At 46.4% G+C, this 18759-nt stretch overlaps 3 protein-coding genes across 3 annotated transcripts; all 3 read left to right on the top strand.

Moving 5' to 3' along the window:
• Window positions 1-7165: 7165 nt before the first annotated feature.
• GGS25DRAFT_480829 (CAP Gly-rich domain-containing protein) lies at window positions 7166-8901 on the top strand. The gene is made up of 3 exons (XM_049260117.1): window positions 7166-7700; window positions 7792-8035; window positions 8216-8901. The coding sequence occupies exons 2-3, from the start codon at window positions 7799-7801 to the stop codon at window positions 8702-8704; spliced, it is 726 nt and encodes a 241-aa protein (XP_049118740.1). The 5' UTR covers window positions 7166-7700; window positions 7792-7798; the 3' UTR covers window positions 8705-8901.
• Window positions 8902-11397: 2496 nt separating this feature from the next.
• Window positions 11398-14402, top strand: GGS25DRAFT_480826 (uncharacterized protein). The gene is made up of 3 exons (XM_049260116.1): window positions 11398-12384; window positions 12434-13362; window positions 13421-14402. Exons 1-3 carry the CDS (start codon window positions 12133-12135, stop codon window positions 13788-13790), a joined length of 1551 nt encoding a protein of 516 aa, XP_049118739.1. The 5' UTR covers window positions 11398-12132; the 3' UTR covers window positions 13791-14402.
• Window positions 14403-15275: 873 nt separating this feature from the next.
• Window positions 15276-18193, top strand: GGS25DRAFT_519270 (uncharacterized protein; the record flags this gene model as incomplete). The annotated part of the gene is made up of 11 exons (XM_049263672.1): window positions 15276-15405; window positions 15469-15519; window positions 15601-15740; window positions 15879-15908; window positions 15976-16048; window positions 16109-16145; window positions 16222-16312; window positions 16375-16411; window positions 16504-16615; window positions 16705-16775; window positions 16890-18193. 11 exons carry the CDS (start codon window positions 15276-15278, stop codon window positions 18191-18193), a joined length of 2076 nt encoding a protein of 691 aa, XP_049118738.1.
• Between the last annotated feature and the right edge of the window lie 566 nt (window positions 18194-18759).

Genomic DNA, 18759 nt, shown 5'->3' with positions numbered 1-18759 from the left:
ATAGGGCCAGAAAAGAAATACTAAAAAGGATATGTCTACAGGAGCTTGTGGGCTGAAGGCTTCAGGGTTGATGGAGATAGCAGCTAGGGTCTAGGTAACAAAGTATGAGCCCAAGCTCAAATGGATAACCAGGGTGTGGGGTGTGAAGAGGGTATGGTGTGTCGAAATAGACGAGTGTGGAGACGATGGGACACCAGGTTTCTACGTAGTTATAGGTAATAAGTAGGTCGTGCTAGGTATAATAGAGGCCAGTAGTTCGTAGTAGAGTTGGGTAACACTTCACCGACTATGCCAGCGCAGAATACATCTGCCATCGCCGCCCCCCCTCCCCTCCCTTAATGGCTCCGAAAAGGAGGGGAGGAGTATAGCTAGTAAGTGGCATGTTCTTGAGCCGTACGCCCTCAAAATCGGAGAATACTCCTGGAGACGCAGACCGCAGAGTTTGTGGATATTCATCTATCCGTCCCTAAAGAGGCTTTAGCATTGTAAGTCGAACAAACGAGTTGTTGGCGACCATGGACCATGCGAGCTATTGACCGGGGGCTGATGACATTCAATGTTGCCACGAAACCTTGCATGAGAGCACGCAGAGAACAATTCACCATTCCCATCCATGTATTTTCGGTTAGCACGCTAGTAAATCGGCGGATTAATGACGCAAATGGAAGCGCGACGAACTGAACAAGCACACAAACGAGCAAGGAGTTCGAGAGGTAGCCGGGACGTTTAGGATTGGAGTAATCACACCCCCCTCTAGAAGAGAGCATTGTCGGTAAGAACCTTAGGGGTTTGTAGCCTTGGAGCTCGAGCAGGATGAGATGGGTTGGCCAGAACGGATTGCAACATGCGCTTTGAGCCTTTGCGCGTGTGCCAGAGCGTAACAAGCACCTGTCCAGTGCCGTCCAGTTGCCGTACCAGTGCCGTTCCGAGGCTTATGGACCTGAAGACCCCTTGACGATCCGTTACAGGGCAGCTTGCAAGGCTTGGATGAGATCGATTCGGAGAAAGTACCCGTCCCTGGCGAGCGATACTACCAAGAGTCCGAATTCCAGAAGCCCTACCTAGTATTAGGTACTAACCTAGGCAGTGAACAGATCGGGTGGCGGTGGCGGCCATGTATGCCCAGGTACATAATGGCCCAGGTATGGCCCAGGTTGCCCATGAAACTGCATAGTTAAGTGGGGATCATGAAACCGACTGCCATACCTGCCTGTCAGGCCCTGTCTATGCCTGTTTATGTCACTACTACCTTAGTACCTTATGGCAGTTCGGGCATGTATGTAGCTACTGTTGATGTGCATGTGCGGATACATCCTTGGAGCCTGCTGCCACTACTAGTTGTTGACGACGAAGGCCTTTTCCAGAAGCACTAGAACTAATACCGGCTAGGCGAAAGCAGGAGGAAGCATGGTAGGATACATACATGTACACATGTAGGCCTTCGCTCAAAAGAGCAAAGTACTATATGTACATACATCAATATGTAGGTATGTATGCCATTGTATGGCTAGTGTAGTAGCTACATAGTACCAGTGCTGATATTGATCCATATGGATGCTGGTACTTATGTGTATAACATACACATGATGATGTATAACATGGGATGGATACGTAATACGTACCTACATACCTTACATAGTATAGTAGTTATGGTATATTGCCTCGTACGAAGTATGTATTGTATGTATTGCTGCTATTGCATACATATAGACCTGCGAGGTACCTATATGTGTAGTCAGGTATGTAGTTGTAGTTCTCTGCAAATATGACGGACAAGGATATCAATCTGGTTATGCCTGGGGGGTGGTGTTGCCTTGTTTAGATCGGAGCGTGCTAACCGCAGAAGCGAAGGGAACTATTAAGGTATGGTGTGTGTTGTATGTGTGAAGTTGTGGTGTGTAGTATGTTCGAAGGTTGTCGGAACATTGAAGAGGTTCGGTGTTGTATTGTATTGTACAAAGTACATTAAATACCAAAAACCAGTGACCAAACCCTAATACCACCTGGCAGTGACTAACATTACCCAGCAGCCCAGCAGTACTAGGTACTGTAGCTACCCAGTACAATGTATGGATGTACAATACAATAAGATACAATGCAATACAATTCCTTGTCTACTACTACACCTGGCACTTGCCATCAATACTATTATTTAAATGTACCCTAAGTAAGTACAGGAACTGCGCTAACAAAAAAGAACAAAAGAAAAAAGAACCTTGAACATTGAAGAGAGAAAAAGAAAAAGGAAAAGGAAAAAAAGAAAGACAAATGTCCACTTTTTTTTTATAAAAAAATCCCCTTGTCCCTCGGACACGGGAAATGGGGCTCTCTTCAACGCACGTTGCAGATAAAGCCTAACGTCTGTGCGCTATTCACGCTTTGATGAGCATATTACCATCGGCTCTGGTTCGTCTCATATGATCATTGATCGTGGTAGATCATACATCGGCCTGTAATAAGGAATAGTGTTTTATGTTTCCTGGTTCGTCTGGTTCTCATTAACGGCATCTTCAAAGTGTGAGTGCTAATATAAGTGTAGGTACATCTCAGGTCGTCATAGTCATAACCCAACTTTTAATCAATCAGTCAGTAGGTCACGAACGAATGCATCTGGGGCTCCGGGAACAACCCCAGCTGGGGCCGATGAACTGGCGGTCAGCAGGCATGCGTAACAGGTTTGGTAGCTACAGGACCTACCTATATTACTTATTCGAGCATCCATTCTAGATGTCCTACTTAGGAAGATGACGACGTGCGACAGGAGTACCTGGTAGGGAGCTAAACAAATACATACCTATTTATCTGTCCGCCATACATATGTAGGTATGTGTGTATAATGTAAGTGTAGGTGTAGGTGTAGGTATATACCCCAGCCTAGATGCTAGGTAAAGTACATACTATATGTAGGCAGGTCTGGTAGATATATCTACTATGTACCACATATAGAGGTTGGCAGGACATATGTATGTATGTAGTCATGTGAGTAAGTATGTCGCTCTTCCTTTTATTTCCCTTGTTTCCCATATTTTTATTTTCCTTTACTTATTCCTTTCGTCCACGCACAACACGTCAGTCCGCAAGTACAATACAGATATGTACGTAAGGCGGTACCGAACTTCAGCTTTTAGTGTCTGTTTTTAATAGCATGCATAGTAGGAAGGAAGGAAAGAAAAAGAAGAAAGCCATGAACCATGATCGACTTTACTTGCGTTGCATCACAATAATTAGGAAAAGTTGGTTTGGGCCCATCTTCGTACATGATGCTTATGCTTGTCAAGGTTTTACGCCACATCAAGTGCGTTGTTTTGTTTGTTTGCCCTACCGGTATCCAGCGACCTGATAGGATTATGACCCCTGTTAGTTCCTTTCTTGGAAAAAAAAGAAGGGGGAAAATAGGACGGGAGGGTAAGCTTGGGTTTTGAGAGGGTGATGACAGATCGCGTGCACAACACCTGGGCACTTAAAACAGTTCAGGGTCTATCTAGACTCTAGAGAGGTGATATCAGCTAGGTACCTAATTAACTAGAGGGGGGGTGGTAGTAGAGAAGAACCAAGGAGAAAAAAGAAGATAATGGCATTATACCGCACTCCTCAACTGCATACACCAGCATGCCTACATGCCTACACACGCCTACATAATACATGTACATATGCGAGTGTTGTGGGTAGCGTAACTAGCGGCATCTGATTGCTGCAAGCTGTTGCAATTACCTTGCCTACTACTTTGTACGTACATACATACCTACATGTAGGTAGGTAGCACAGAAGAGAAGAACATCGAATACATGTACGTACATATGTAAAGAAAAGGATCGCACACACTACTTATTTGCTCAATATACTTACTTATACATACTATTACCTGACCTGTAATGTGTAGTCGGAAAAGATGGCAGTTCGTCACTTATCCCCTCGAGACCCAACACCGGGCTTTTTAGCGCCCCCCATATTTTGAGCCTCGCTGGCGAATAAAATACAAGAGCTTGGACCTACTCTCCATATATTTATCTGAGCTTATTTTGAACATTTTGTACACTACTTCTAAGAGAAAAATCAATTAAACTTTTGATACTTGTACGCGTCTTTCTTTGAATATAAGGCATACCACTCTTATTAATAGTTACATACCTTTCATAAAGAACTACTTACAGTAAATTAACAACTTATGTTCGATTTAGCTGGCTCCCCTATCGCCATCTTAAATATATTAAAACAAATAAGCAACATATCGTTATTATTAAACCCATCGCCGTCGGTGTCGTCGTTAATAAGGTTTCTCGAGCGTTGAAGGATGAGTACAAACGAGACCAAAAAATTAAGTACCACGCGTTGCTGCTACACGTAAAAACGCGCCTATTATTTGAACCGGTACATAGTCGATGGTAAAAAGCTGGTAGCGAGCCTGGCCCGTGTGAGGTTTTAGTGGGGGGCGCTAAAAAGCCCGGTGTTGGGTCTCGAGGGGATAGCATTTGTATTCTTGCTGTCATTATGGCTGATGTAGTTGCACTTGTACATATTCACACCATCACCATACAGGTGGAAACACTGAATGCGTGGGGGGATGAGGTGTGGATGAGGAGAAATCGATCGCCTACCGGCTCGTTTGACTGTTGCTGCCCGAACGTGCGGAGCAATTCCATTTTTCTCTTTCTTTTTCTGCTCTCTGTTTGTTAATCAATTAACAAGAAGCGCGCTATAGCCCTGCTAGGGCTTATGATAGACTGGATACAAAGTCTTTCCCACCTACATAGCTGCCTAGTACATTTCTAAAAGTATGTGTACGATCCATTGTATCGCCGTCACATACCTGCAAATGACACGAGGAGGCGAATAGGTCGAAATCTAGACATCGATGGGTCTTTGAAGAGCCTCGAAACCCCTGAAGTTCGTTACTCTCGCTCGTATCGTGAACCACATGTGTAGTCGTAAGTCGACGCAAGGCGTGTACGAAAGTGGCTGTGTTTGGATGCTTTGATGAACTGCCCAACGTGCAACGTTGGAAGTCAAGTGAGGCGTATGTACCCAATGTATGTATCTTCTACTTCATTTGGCCTAGATTGTGATCGAACCAGATTGTCAGAAATCCGATAAGCCAGTCAATCCTGGGACCGTCTAGTTGGGCTCATCAGCCCCCAAACCAAATCCAGCCACCACCAATATTGTTTGATAATCTTTATACCTCGTTGGGATGTTGAATTTTCGCGATAACCTACATGTAAGTAAGCTACATACTTACCTACATACATGTACCCAGCCACGAGTCAGGTCTTGGTACCTATTTGTACTCCAAGCTCGTCTTAGCCCGACTCCCTTTAAAAGCTGTGCTGGCTTTGCATTGACGGGCTGACCTGTTTTAATTATTTGTTGTTTATTCTTGTGGACACACCACCGGCTAATTCATGGTTAGCTTGAGCCGTGACTTCGTTCCATATGTTCGGCTATTATTAGGTGTACTTCGTACAACAGCTACTGTAGAAGAGGCTTTGGGACAGACGCCAAGAGATCTCGGGCGCAACATATCTTCGTAACATAATTGCCGTGGTGGGATATGATAAAAGCCCTGGTGCTGCCCGATGAATGAACTTGGTCCCGATGGGAAGGCTAGCACTCTTGCTTCATCAAATTGATGTGAAGCAACATGCCATGGTGTGCTAAACTTTATTCAAACAAGGAGAGTACATAAAGCTGCATCTTATTGTTGGGTCCTTTTTCTAACAGCCGACAGGCTGTCCGCCCGAGAGGAAGCGGTGAACAATGCCATAGACGTCGGGGGATGCCGGCAAGAACAACGCATATTTACCTCCACGATGAATCCACGCCACTCGTGTTCATTGAATATATCACCTCGGGGGCAAGTAAAGGTAACGCAATCAAACGAATCTTACCCCTAGATGTGTTCGCTCAGCACTCTTAACCCAACAAGTCTCTGTATACTGAGTATAAGATGCAATGAGGCCATATGATACTATAGGGTTGCGATGTGAGCGGAGAGAGAAGACGTGCAGGACAATACAAGTGCGTTAGGCTGTCAGTCTAGGCTCGGGTGGCGCAGGAAAAACCGATATATGACCTGTCAGCTCGAAAACTGTGATATCCAAGATTCCGAATACGCCATAAATACTTCTGTTTGTTCGGTCCTCGGTTTCTGGATCACAGCTCCCGTCTTCCCCGCGCAGCCCGCAGCCCGCAGCCCATAGAGCGGCTGAACGTGGGCATCTCGACCTAAATAGGATGTCAGATCTGTTTGAGGATCGCCGGCCGACTACCGTCATTATCGAGGTGTCGAAAGCAATTGATTATACGTGGGGGGCTGAAAGGTGACAATGATGATGAAATCACGTATCATATCCATGCTGTTTTTCTGTGGATGAAATACCAATTCAGCTGCAGACGCTCGATGCTCGATGGAGCCAGATGCCTCGATGCTGCCGGAAAGCCTGTCGTGATACCCGATGAGTTGGATCTTCAGGGACAAATGATGCAAACGGAGTGCTTCCAAATAGTTGGTCCCTTAACCTAGAATCGTTACACCTGGGTTGTCCTACGTGACAAGCTATTGTATCATTGGATCTCGGGGGCTAGGTAGCTGGACACAAACGTCAGTGGCCGCCGTGGGGGGATGAATTGGCATTTCACGATAGCCTCATATATGGCATATGTGCGAACCATGCTATGGGCGTACTGCATTAGGTGGGAGCTATCCTTCATTGGATTCATTGTTGATTCATCGAATTAGGAATTAGGTGGATGTGCATGCCGGTTGTACGGGTGAGATCGCGATTGTGAAGAAGACGATGCAGTGCATATAGGTAAGGTAAGGTGAGGTGAGGTGTGAAGGATACACATGTGCATGCAATGTAATAGTACCGGTATTATGTATGATAAGATGTAGCCCTGGAGGATAATATGATGTAGGAGGATAGGTAAGGTACAGTACCTACTAGGTAGCTGCCTACAAGATGTAATGGTGCAGACTTTCAGTTCGTGGGGAGTTAGGAAGTTGCATTGGGGCGCATCCCTTATAACCTTTGAATGCAGGTGACAAGTTTTGTCGCGTACCAAACTTTATTGTAGTTACCTTCATACCTAGTATGTAGTATGTACCTATCTGTGGCTTGCATAGGTAGTGAACATTGAAAACTGTGGCGGAACCTTAGTTGCCGTTCCCCTGATGCGCCCTGCTACATGCCTACTGTAGTACCGTAGTACTCCAGACTCCAGGGCTATGTATTGTACAAGTACAATACAGGACACCCCCTTGCTACCCAAGTTGACATCACCCTAGCAGTGCAACGTACTTGTATTGTACAATACATAGTACCTAACTAGGGTAAATTGCAAAAGCAAGGATCTGGAACTTCTATTTTCAAGCCATCTTTCTCCAACTACATCTCCGCTCTTGCACGTTTTCCACATATACAACCATATACAATACGCATAACACGCGTACGCAACAAGATTTTTATTTTATTGTAAATCGTCATTGCATGCATCTACTGCCCAACATTCTCGTGTTCTCAAACGCATTTCATACCCGGTACCAGGAAGCTTAGCCGGCATCTTCATTGTGCGGCCCGAGTATTGTTTCCCTATTCCCGTTCGTTTACCAGGGGTCCCAGTCCGCCGTTCTGGTGGGACACGTTCGAGAGCCTCACACCTACAGGACGCCACATTTCATCACAGGTACTCAGCTTAGGAACGTATGTAGTCCGATCGAAAGCTACCGATCGCCGACCTCAATACGCCTTTTTGGTATTCTCATTTTCCACAGACCAGTGACACAAAATTCAGGTGAGCAATGGCGGATATCCCATTGCAAGTCATATCCGAGAATTCGGTTTCGGAGAGGAGAATTACTCCATCATGGTCGATTACCCAACTGAGAAGAAAACTTGAGCCCGTCACGGGCATTCCCCCGTCTTCTCAGCGTATCAGCTTAAAGACCGCTACCAAGGAGACTATAGCTGTCGAGGCTGCCGATGAAGACACCGTACTCCTATCAAATTTCCCCTTGTCTGCCTATGCAGAGCTGCATGTAAGCACGCCGATTCTCGTACATACATCATACAGCCCAAATACCTAGAAAGCCATTGCCGTTGGTTTATTGCTCGTTGTGCATACGTGTCATCATCATGAATAACCAGGAGATGTCTACATGCATCCTGGAGTTACAACGATACGCAGTGAGTGATGAGTAACTGACCAGGTTTCCAAGATCGTCGACACTCGGCCAGCTAGCCTCAGGTTGAATTTGAATGATACCTCTGGTGTCGAGAAATATGTCATGCCCGCAGAGGAGTACGAGAAGAAATCTGACTCAGTCTTGGCTTGGAAGAAGGCTGAAAAATTAGGCCGGTTCAATCCGGATGCTCCCAGCTTGGAAAAAGCCAAGATCGATGCCTTCAATTTCGATGTTAAAAGCAGGGGAATAGAGGTAGGGAAAAGGTGCAGGGTTGGTGGCAATGATGCTCGCAGGGGAGAAATCAAGTACGTCGGTGAAGTCAAGGAGATCCCTGGCTCTATAGGTGCTTGGGTTGGGGTACATCTTGACGAACCGGTGGGAAAGAATGATGGTAGTATTGGAAGTACTAGATACTGGGGCACCGAATCAGCGCTCAAACACGGTGTCTTTGTCAGACCAGAAAGGGTGGAGGTAGGCGAATGGCCTATGCTAGATGACCTGGAAGACATGGAAGAGATATGATCTGATCAGTCCACCATCAAGTTTGTATCTCATAGAAAATCTAAGTCATTCTCAACCATGGAAGGCATCCATGGATGTTACTATGAGACAAGAAAACTTACAGACTTTAGAATACCCCTTATATCTTTTCATTTACAGCACTACATTAGTATTTGGCCCCTAGATGTATCCCAGGTGCTACTGGGCACACGGCCTGCTATAGGTGTTAAATAGTGAGGATGGTGGGCTTTAATGTTGGTATACCTATTAGGTACCCACATGGTAGTCATCCGCATGATTGCCTACTTGAGCAACATACTTAGGTAACGTATAATTATTCTCCTTGCTTCGACAACACCAACACGCAGACTTGCTAGCCAACCAGGACTCGTCGGACTTTTCCCTTCTTCCTCACAACCAAGGGCTCATGGCTACCAAGGCAAGAACAACGAATTCTAAGAGCCTATCCCCAAGAGAATGTGACAAAGGATTTCAAGGCATGATTACTTTATAACCATTTTGATTGGAGACGCAAGAACAAACTGCAATAATGATCGTGATCTTTACTAGGTTTAACGCCATAACGGAATTACTAACCCCTTGTCTTGAACCGCATGGCGTGTTCATGCCGTTGTTAAGACATTCTTGTCCTGCTACCACATGGGCAACCTTCGCGTTCGGTCACACGTGAATATTACCCAGATCGAGCAGGTATAATCTGAAATCATGCTTCTCTAGACTCTTTGGTACTACGGGTGTTAGATTCCGGGGGTTCACTACATGTAGTACCTTCGGGATTTTAGGTTTGGCTTAGGGTATACAGTAGATCTTGAAGTAAACCTGGGCCACGGGTAGATCGTACATTTGCATAAACACACATCTACATATGCTAGCAGCTTGAATCGTACATACTTGGGTATTACGGTAGTTCCGAGAATACCGAGAAGCCAGAAGCCACAGTATCACATGGGCAATGCTGTGTTAAGGAAACAGCAGTTTTCATCAGTACGAACTATATAGGAAGGTGATATGTCTTCTAGTCAACCCACGCAGAAGACTTCGTGGCACAGGTGTACCACAAGAGTTGCACAAAGGCCATTTACGAATATACGTATTAGGCCATTAATATGAGCGTTCATTGCGTAGTAACAGCTGAGTTTTTAATTTTTGAGTTGTGCTCTTTGACTTGATAGGTAACTCAGGTTAGTTAAGTAACACATAATACACATGCTTTCATATAATCTAATTTACATGTGTAGGCAGACATCTGATGAACCAATTCCACTGTACGTATGTAGCATTCAAATGACCATGTAGTTATTGCCCAAGTCGATCTTGAGTCGGCACTTGGTCGACTTTATTAAAACAGGGTTTTTGTCAGGAATGAGGCTCATCCACGGGCCAACAACCGCCCATTATTTCCCATGCTATTTGATGTCGTCACATATATTGTATCAAACCCAACCCAAAGGGCGGTGAAAGCGAATAGGGCGAGTTTTATATTGTACAGTAGTTGAGACCTACCATAGTATGTACTGTAGGTTATTGTTGATCGCATTGAGGAGAATTGTAGTATCAGTGTTTGAAGATGCCTGGTACTAGGTTAGGTAAGGGCCGTGCTATGGTGAATCTAGTACAATAGTTACTAGTTACTAGGTTAGTAATAGTACGTAGCCCAGTAGTTTGATTTTAGCAGACTAGGGTTAGAAGGTGTTTGAGATTCACATATCCGTGTTTCCGTGAGGGAATAGAAATGGTTTTCTTTCTGTATTAATAATCCAATTCTTCTTGAGCTGCTGAACGACTATAGATCACTGATTGACTACCTAGCAATTACATTGTCCTATATATCGTGAGTAAGCCAGCCGTCTTATAGTCCAAAATCACTATAAGAAGTTGAAGAGTTCGCATTTAAACGCATTTAATCGCATTTAAACGAGTCAACCAACCACATGCCTCAAAAGTCACAGAATCGGAAATAATATGGAGAAGGAGTTTATATAGCGGGGGCAGTAGCTAGCCGAACAGCCCGAGTTGCCAGATTTAGATCATTGATAATGCTGCACCTGCTATTGTACCTGCTATTGTACCTATTAGGTACATATTATCCTCCAATTGAAGTTTGGACACTGATCTTGTTGATAATGATGCAATGGGCATCTATGTATGTATATATGTATGTATGACATGGCAACTTGAGAAAAGCTTGGCTAAAATGGCTTAACTATACTCCGTATCAAGGCTCTTGTTCTTCAATGTATAGTAATACACAACACGTAAGATGGCTCATGGCTATGCATGGGGGGATCTACTGTTAGAGATGTTGAGCCAAGCTACCGTTGAGTTACGTAGTAAAGGAATGATGGCGCTAAAACGATGCCCGTCTCGGAATATCTACTATGTTGCATGCATCAAGTACCACCCAGCTAGTTAGTTAGATCAGTCCTTTTTTCTTCTTCTTTCTTTCTTCCTACCTGTTTTGTTTTTTACACTTAGTTAAGTGTTAAATAGATAGAAGATACCATATATACTAATATGTACTACATTATTTAATTTCATTTTGTGCATCCAAGATATAAAGATGGGTATATGTAAGTAATCATGTTAATCCTTAAGATACACTACATATGTAGATAGTAGATACCTAGGTTAGTACACTAGATGTACCATAAGGATCCCCGGAATTCCTGAGGCTTTTCTCGGTGGAGTTCCTTCACAAATCCGATCTTGGCATGCTATCTAATGCGTATTACGTATGTTACTACTATACTTGTAAATCCTACATGTGAAACAGCAAGGGAGGTACTTGGGGCTTTGGTAGATCTACCATACTAGAGATAAGTACTCAATCTAAAGAACGCTCTTTCCCCACATCCCACCCGTCGCAGTTCAGGTCGTACTTGTCACCTCGAATCAAACCACCGACTGGATTCACCAACTGCATGTGGATTCAAACTTACCTGCCTAGTACCTACTTCCTTACTAACCACCATACAACAACTCTCTTCCTCCTTCACTTTCCCTTTCCCCTTCCGCGCCCGTTGTCCGACGAAGTAACGCATCACAACACGACGCAAGCCGCAACCGACCCCCCTCCCCGAATATCCTCATACCCACTCATAACATACTCATAACATCGGATTCATACTCCCCGCGGCGCCAATCGCTTATTGTCGATCAAGAAGAAGAAGAAACACTGCAAGTTAATCAAGAAAATGTCTGGCCTATGTATGGTTTCTGTAAAGTAGGACGATGATAATATGCGATATCAACTTTCAATGAGTGGCGCTAGTTAGGGCCGTCCCTCATACAACTTGTACAAAGAATCCAGTCGATTCCTCTCTATCGGCTTAGTTTCGTCTACCACCTTCTGTCCCGTCTGTCCCGTCTTTAACCTTCCTCTCCCACAACGGCTGGCCCATCGTGTGAAAGTCCGCAACCGCCTGAAAATGGCGATATCGACCATCTCCAATATCGCCAGTATGGCGTACTTTATTCTTGGCCTTGCCTCTATTCTTTCCGTCGCATCCGCCGAAGATGCCACCACGAGTACTGTACAGGGCAACTTACCTGACTATCTGCAGCAATCCGCCATGTCACTTTCTCTGGACAGTGATGTTGCTCCAGTCCATGTCGATTATAGAATTGCACCTTTGACGGCCGAAACTGGACTCAATCAGACCAATGGGGGTGACCTGAGTGTATGAAGCCCTAATTGTGTTACTGCATAATAGCTAATATGCCTCACAGAGTGTTCGTATGCGAGCAGACATGGTGATTGTTGACCAAACCAACTATAACGAGATCAGCCTAGAGGATAATATTGCCTACATTACTTGCGACTCTACTACCGATAATACCTACATCACTCCCAGCGACGTGCTCAATTCTGTTATGAACAGAAAACCAAGTCCAAGGGCAATTTTGCTTTTTAGCACTGCAGGAACCTATTGTTCACTTGTGGGATCCGACCTGGCGTTCAGAGAGATTTGGACCATGACCAATCCAGACGAAGCTGGGGAAACCAGGAACCTGACTTTGGCCGGTGGGGTTCGTGTCATAATTCCGACAGAAGGCACTGATGCAATGAACGGCACTCGATCTCAAGGCGGGAGTAGTTCGGCCGTGGCTATGAGCATCTTATATAGTATCACGGGTCTAATCACTCTGCTTTTCCTCCTCATCATTGCTACCGGTGCAATTCGGGCACATCGCCATCCTGAACGATACGGTCCTAGAGCCGGTTTCGGCGGAAGACCAAGACAGAGTCGGGCCAGAGGTCTCGCACGAGCTGTTCTTGAGACGCTTCCCATCGTCAAATTTGGAGATCCTGATCCTCGGCCAACGGCTAAACCGGACCCGGAGAATGAGCTGGATAGTATATCGGGGGACAGACAGCCCATAAAATCTCTGACGCAGCCTGACTTGACACCGGCTAGCATCGGACAAGGCGAGAACCCTCAAAATTCTGCTACCCCTGATGCTGCTGTAGCTGCTGTTGCATCGGATAATAATAATGGGAACAACGAACCAGTGGAGGATAACAATCTTGGTTGTTCTATCTGCACAGAGGACTTCAGTGTCGGACAGGATGTGAGAGTCCTCCCTTGCAACCACAAATATCATCCACAATGTGTCGATCCATGGCTAGTCAATGTGTCTGGCACCTGTCCTTTATGGTAAGTCACCACAACATAGGTATTCCAAGCCATCCTAAGCTAATGAACTGTAAACTAGTCGACTTGATCTTCGTCCTCGGGAGGAGGAGGAGGCACCAAATGATGACGGTACAGATATGTACGAAATCGCTCCACAGGAAGCGGCTGGTGGTCATACCAGCGGTCAACTTGCTCCTCCGCATGGGGATGAAGTAGAGATGGCACAGAGACGACGACTATCGCGTCTTCTAGATTGGAACAGGCTTAGACACGCCTCCGTTGATGAGCGTATTCAGGCTCTTCGACAGTATCGGCAAACCCAACAAGGACAAGCGGACGCTTCAGTCGATGACCAAAGACGACATGCTAAATTGTCGGACCGACTACGAGAGAAATTCCACGTCCGGACAAGAGCTCACCCGCCTAGTGAGCCGCCATCTACCAACTGATTGTGGGTTCCGGCAACGCCTAGTTTGAGTATATGTACACGCTGATAGGTTGGGTTTGTAGAAGCCATCAGTTACTAAATGGGTGACGAATAATGCGTTCGGTGGCTAAATACGGACATGAGATAATGGTTTTGAAGTGGACGGGTCAAATGCTATGCCTGAAATAGAACGGCGTCGGATGTTATTAGGGAATGTGTTTAGGGTGTCATGGAAAGGAATCGCATTGGTTGGCGTTAATGTGTGCGAGGCTATCTGGTTTTTGGGCCATCGGGGTCTCGAGGTTCAGCTGGCGTTAGGCAGGACACACGGTGGCAAGCTTTATTACAGTCATTAGGGCAAACCATCCCATATCATGCAGTCGGAATAATGAGATAGATATTGAAATGGGTCACACTTGTTTTCCCCAATCTTGTTGCATCAAATTGGTGACATTGGGATGGTGTGAGGATGAGTCGCGATAGGCCGAGAGGACTTGGTGTGTGAAGATCAGATGTATAGAATAATGATGAGTACAATTTAAGCATAACTACTATGCCTACTTGGTGTAGATGAAGTTAATATTTATACTACAACTACAACTACAACTACAACTACAACTACAACTACAACTACAACTACAACTACAACTACAACTACAACTATACAACACGAAATCCCTAAAAAGTGCTTTCCCCGTTTGAATGAGCTCCCCCTATTGCCGCCATCTCATTCTTACTAGACTAGAAGGGGAGAGATGAAGTGCCCGGCCAGTGCACATACCTAGGTATGTAAGATCGGAGAACCTAAAAGTGGATGGCCTCTATTGTTCAACGTCGTCGAACTTTTCTCGGATGTAGGTCTAGCAGAGATGCTAGGCTGGGCCGGGCCCGGAAAAGGTCGGCAGGATATGAGGTCGCGAACAGGCAAGTAGGTAAAGCGCCTATACTAGAACGCCAATGCGAAACACCTCCCGCGGACTCTACTAACATCAGGATAGGCAATCTCCAGGCACCATCTCTTTTTATGACTCCAGTGTTGTGTCTTTGGATGACTCCGCGTCGGGTTGGCCAAGATGTATTCATCTTAAGGTGTTACGACCAACCTTAAAGTATCCGGTTACTCATCCGAAATAGCGTCCGCCATCCGTTTGGAAAGCGTGAGATTGATCATGGGATCTTAAAATGGGTGGACAAACTTGGGGCTGAAGTTACCTACTCTTTGGGACACAGACACCGCATACACACCCATCCATTCGACTAGATGAACCTTGGGTAGATGTTCCTTCGGCAGAGTAAAGGTAGACACAGCTTACTTTACTAGCCCGATCACACACCCCCCGTGAGCATTATTGGCCCTCTTTCTATTCTCTTCCTTTTCTCCTCGTGTCTGTCCTTTCCCGCGCCACGTCCTTTCTTTCCCGGTGTCCCAAGAAAAGAAACACAAACCAAAGAAACTGCGCGCGATGTGTTAGGAGGCAAGAATATAGGCTAGGAAGTGAATTTCGATATGGCCTCCATTCTGTCTCTCCGAGACAATGGGGTCGCACTATCGACCCGACACCTCGAGTATGATGTCGGGTTTGTCTTCAGCGCGATCCTCACCTTCAGCGCTGGCTCCGTTCTATCGTACTTGCTTGGTCCGTAACCGATGATTTCTGCCTGTGCATGTGAAGAAGCGAATGCGCTAACGAGGACGATAGTACAACGAATACTTGTTGCAAAATGGTGGCGTCTACCATTTGTCGCCTGGGGTAAGCTAAACGAACTCCTCTAATCGCCAAGCATTTGACCTAAGAGAGTGCTTACTAACAGGTAAACGTTGCTATTGTTAGTGGTCCTGTCTATCTATGGTGTTTCATGGGGTTTCGTGTTCGCGTCGACCATCGTCAACTATGGGATAGGAGTCAACTCGAGCCTAGGCGCCTGCTCGGCCGCGATCCTCATATGCCTATTCTGCTACGCTAACTCAAAAGTTCGTATAGTACCCCTTCTCTGACCCTTATCACTTCCTAGTATTGTATCACTATACTAACATCCGCTTAGATTGTGAGCATTCCGGCCTAATACTTTTGGATAGGGGTGTTATGAGCTTACGTTTTTACTCGAATAGTGTATCTATTTGTTTCTCGTCGAAAAGGCGGTATGTGCTCCCTAACACTAATCCCATTCCAACTCACTGAGGGTGAGATTATGCTAATAAATATCAGTTCATCATCCGAGGCGGCACGAAACGGAGACTCGAGTCTAAGCTATACATTTTCAACTCGTTCGGTATAATGAGTAAGTCCTATATGGTCCACTATATCTCCAGATGACTATCAGCAGCTAACTCATTCGTAGCACTATACATGGTCGTGGGCGGCTTAAGTTTCTTCTAGTAGGTTAAGAGCAGGAAACGTCGCCACGTAAGCAGACGAATCATTTCGCTAACGATTCTATGTGCCGATCCTTAGCCGTATGGTCCGCATGGAAAATGGACACTGCATCATTGGAATACAAAACCCGGGGCTGGTGCCTCTTATAGTACTCAGCATCGTGGCTAACGTATAGTAGAGCCTGAGTATTACCCCGGACGCTTCGAGTTAAGGCTGACAATAACGGTATAGGTTTACATCACGTTATTAATTATAAACCCATTTCGAGGTTAGATCACCCCTTTCCGCGACCCAGAGAGTTGTTATGCCTCGAGTTTGCCTATAAGATACCATAGCTGATTTTGGGTCACTTATCACCAGGTATTCCCCTTTTTAAGGGACTTTCCAATGGGACGGCCAACCCTCCTAGACTGCGCGCAGCGGCCACGCGTACTGCTACCGGCGCGCTATGTACTATGATATCCGGTGTAATGTAAGTATATTGTTAGGGAGGGACATTCGTGAATGTACCTACTAGGTATGTGAGCTGGTATATGAGCTAAGACGATAATTTCCCTCTAGAAACTTTTCGGTTCTCATGGCACTCCAAGGCGAACCCGGATGGATATTCCTCACGTGTTGTAACGCGGATAGTACGTATATACTAGATGGTCACTCCGAATACTGATCTTGCTCCATTCCTTTACCCCCTACCTACCTCAAATGAACAAACAACTCATAACCAATCTAATCGTTTTCACTACCAGTCTTATTCTCTACATTAGTCATCTACTGGGTAACAGCTCGCGACAACTCCAGCGCCATCGAATCGGCTCCCACGGCCTCCCCGTCCGCCTCTTCTAACACCCCATCCGATAAGCGCTCCTCGCGCCGGCCCCACTCGGCCTCCATGACCTCACCCCTATCCTCCGCCCTGTCCTCGCGACGGAGCCAGAAAAAATTCACCATCTCTCTCCCACTCAACACCACCAGCTCCTCCCAGTACGAGCACATCTTCGGCGAGCCCGAGCCCGAGACCGAAACCGAAATCGTGAGTGCCGCCAGTGCGAGCACAAGAAGAAGCAACAGCGCTGCTGCTGCGGGCGCAAGCACGGCTGGCCCCTCCGCCTCGACCTCGACTTCCACACGAAGATACAAACCCGGCTCATTCGGTTCCGCTGATATCGATTATCGCCTGTTCGCCTGCAACAACGGCAGCATGGAGGACATAGCCCTGGACGACACACCGGATACTAACAACAACCACAATGACAGGGGCGGTCACGGAAACGGAAACGGCAAGGGAAAAGCCAGTGACTGGCGAAGAATAAGCAGCATGCGCATAGCAACGGAAGACAACGACCATCACCGCCTCCTCCGGCTCCATCACCAGCAACAACAAGAGCAAAAGCAAAAGCAATCACAAACCCACCCACCAGAACTACCAGCGGACCTCCAAGGCGACGCTCCCAGACAAGAGCTCCGCAACGCGGCTGCCGCGACCTCGGCGGCGATGACCGCGGACCTCGAGCGCATCCGGAAGTACCGCCGGCAGCGGTACGGGTCCGCGGGCAGGATGACGTCGACGACGCATTCGCCTTCTACTTCGCAATCACAGGCACAGGCACAGGCAAAGGGGGAGAAGACACCATCCCAACCCCAGACACAGACACCGGTAAAAGCAGAGACCGAAACAAAGGCAGAGTCAAAGGCAAAAGCAAAGGCAAAGGCAAAGGTAGTAGACTCGGCAGCAATAGGCGTAGCAGTAGCAGTGCCAGCACCTCAACCACCCAAATCACCCAAATCCCCTAAATCCCCTCCCCCTCCCCCTCCTCCTCCTCCACCGCCCCCGCCCCCACTACGCCACTCATCTACCCAAGCCTACCGCATCAGCCACCTAGCCTTCGAGGGCGACGACATCATGCGCTGGAACGTGCTTGCGGGGATGGAGGAAGGCTCGGGGAGCGGTAGTAGTAACAGGAATAGCGCTGCTGGTAGTGCTGGAGCCGGGAGCAGGGTTGGTAGTGGCGTTGGTGCTGGGAAGGGGGTTGATCATCCTGCGTGGATTTGAAAAAAAAAAAAAAAAAAAGAAAAAGAAAAAAAATTCAAAGTTACTTACCTAGGTTAGGTAGGTTGGGGGGGGGGGGGGGGGGGGTTAAGGGGTTGGAGGTGGGTGAGAATGCCTAAAGGAGGCTGAACATCATCGAAACGAGGAAACCTTGGAATAAAAAATAAAAAAAGTAAAAAAACAAGAAAAAAAAAGGAGGGGGGGGGGGTTCGGAGGCTAGGAATAATGGGAGGATAATAAGGATGGGAGGAATTAAGCAAGTAAAGAGGTAAGGGAAGAAGTTTATCGTGGCGGCGTGTGGTGGCGGTGGCAGTGGTCAGCAATTCATGATATGTTCTCTGCTCTTCTCAATGGTTTGGCAGTCAGTTTGTACAATACAATACCTACTAGGTATGTAGTAAGTAATTACATGCCTTTTCAGCTTTCCTAAGAAAGGGGGTTGGCTGACGACGGTAAAGGGGCTGGAGTTAGTAGTATGTATGTACACCAGCCATACTATCTCCATATCCATTATCTTTCCGAGATACCTACCTACCTACCTGGCTGTCAGGCGGCTGAATTTTCAATTT

This window comes from Hypoxylon fragiforme, assembly GCF_022984875.1.
Source record: "Hypoxylon fragiforme strain CBS 206.31 chromosome Unknown GGS25scaffold_3, whole genome shotgun sequence".
In the NCBI taxonomy this organism is placed as follows: Eukaryota; Fungi; Ascomycota; class Sordariomycetes; order Xylariales; family Hypoxylaceae; genus Hypoxylon; species Hypoxylon fragiforme.
Note: the sequence above shows the minus strand (reverse complement) of the source record. Positions and strands in the feature narration are given on the sequence as shown.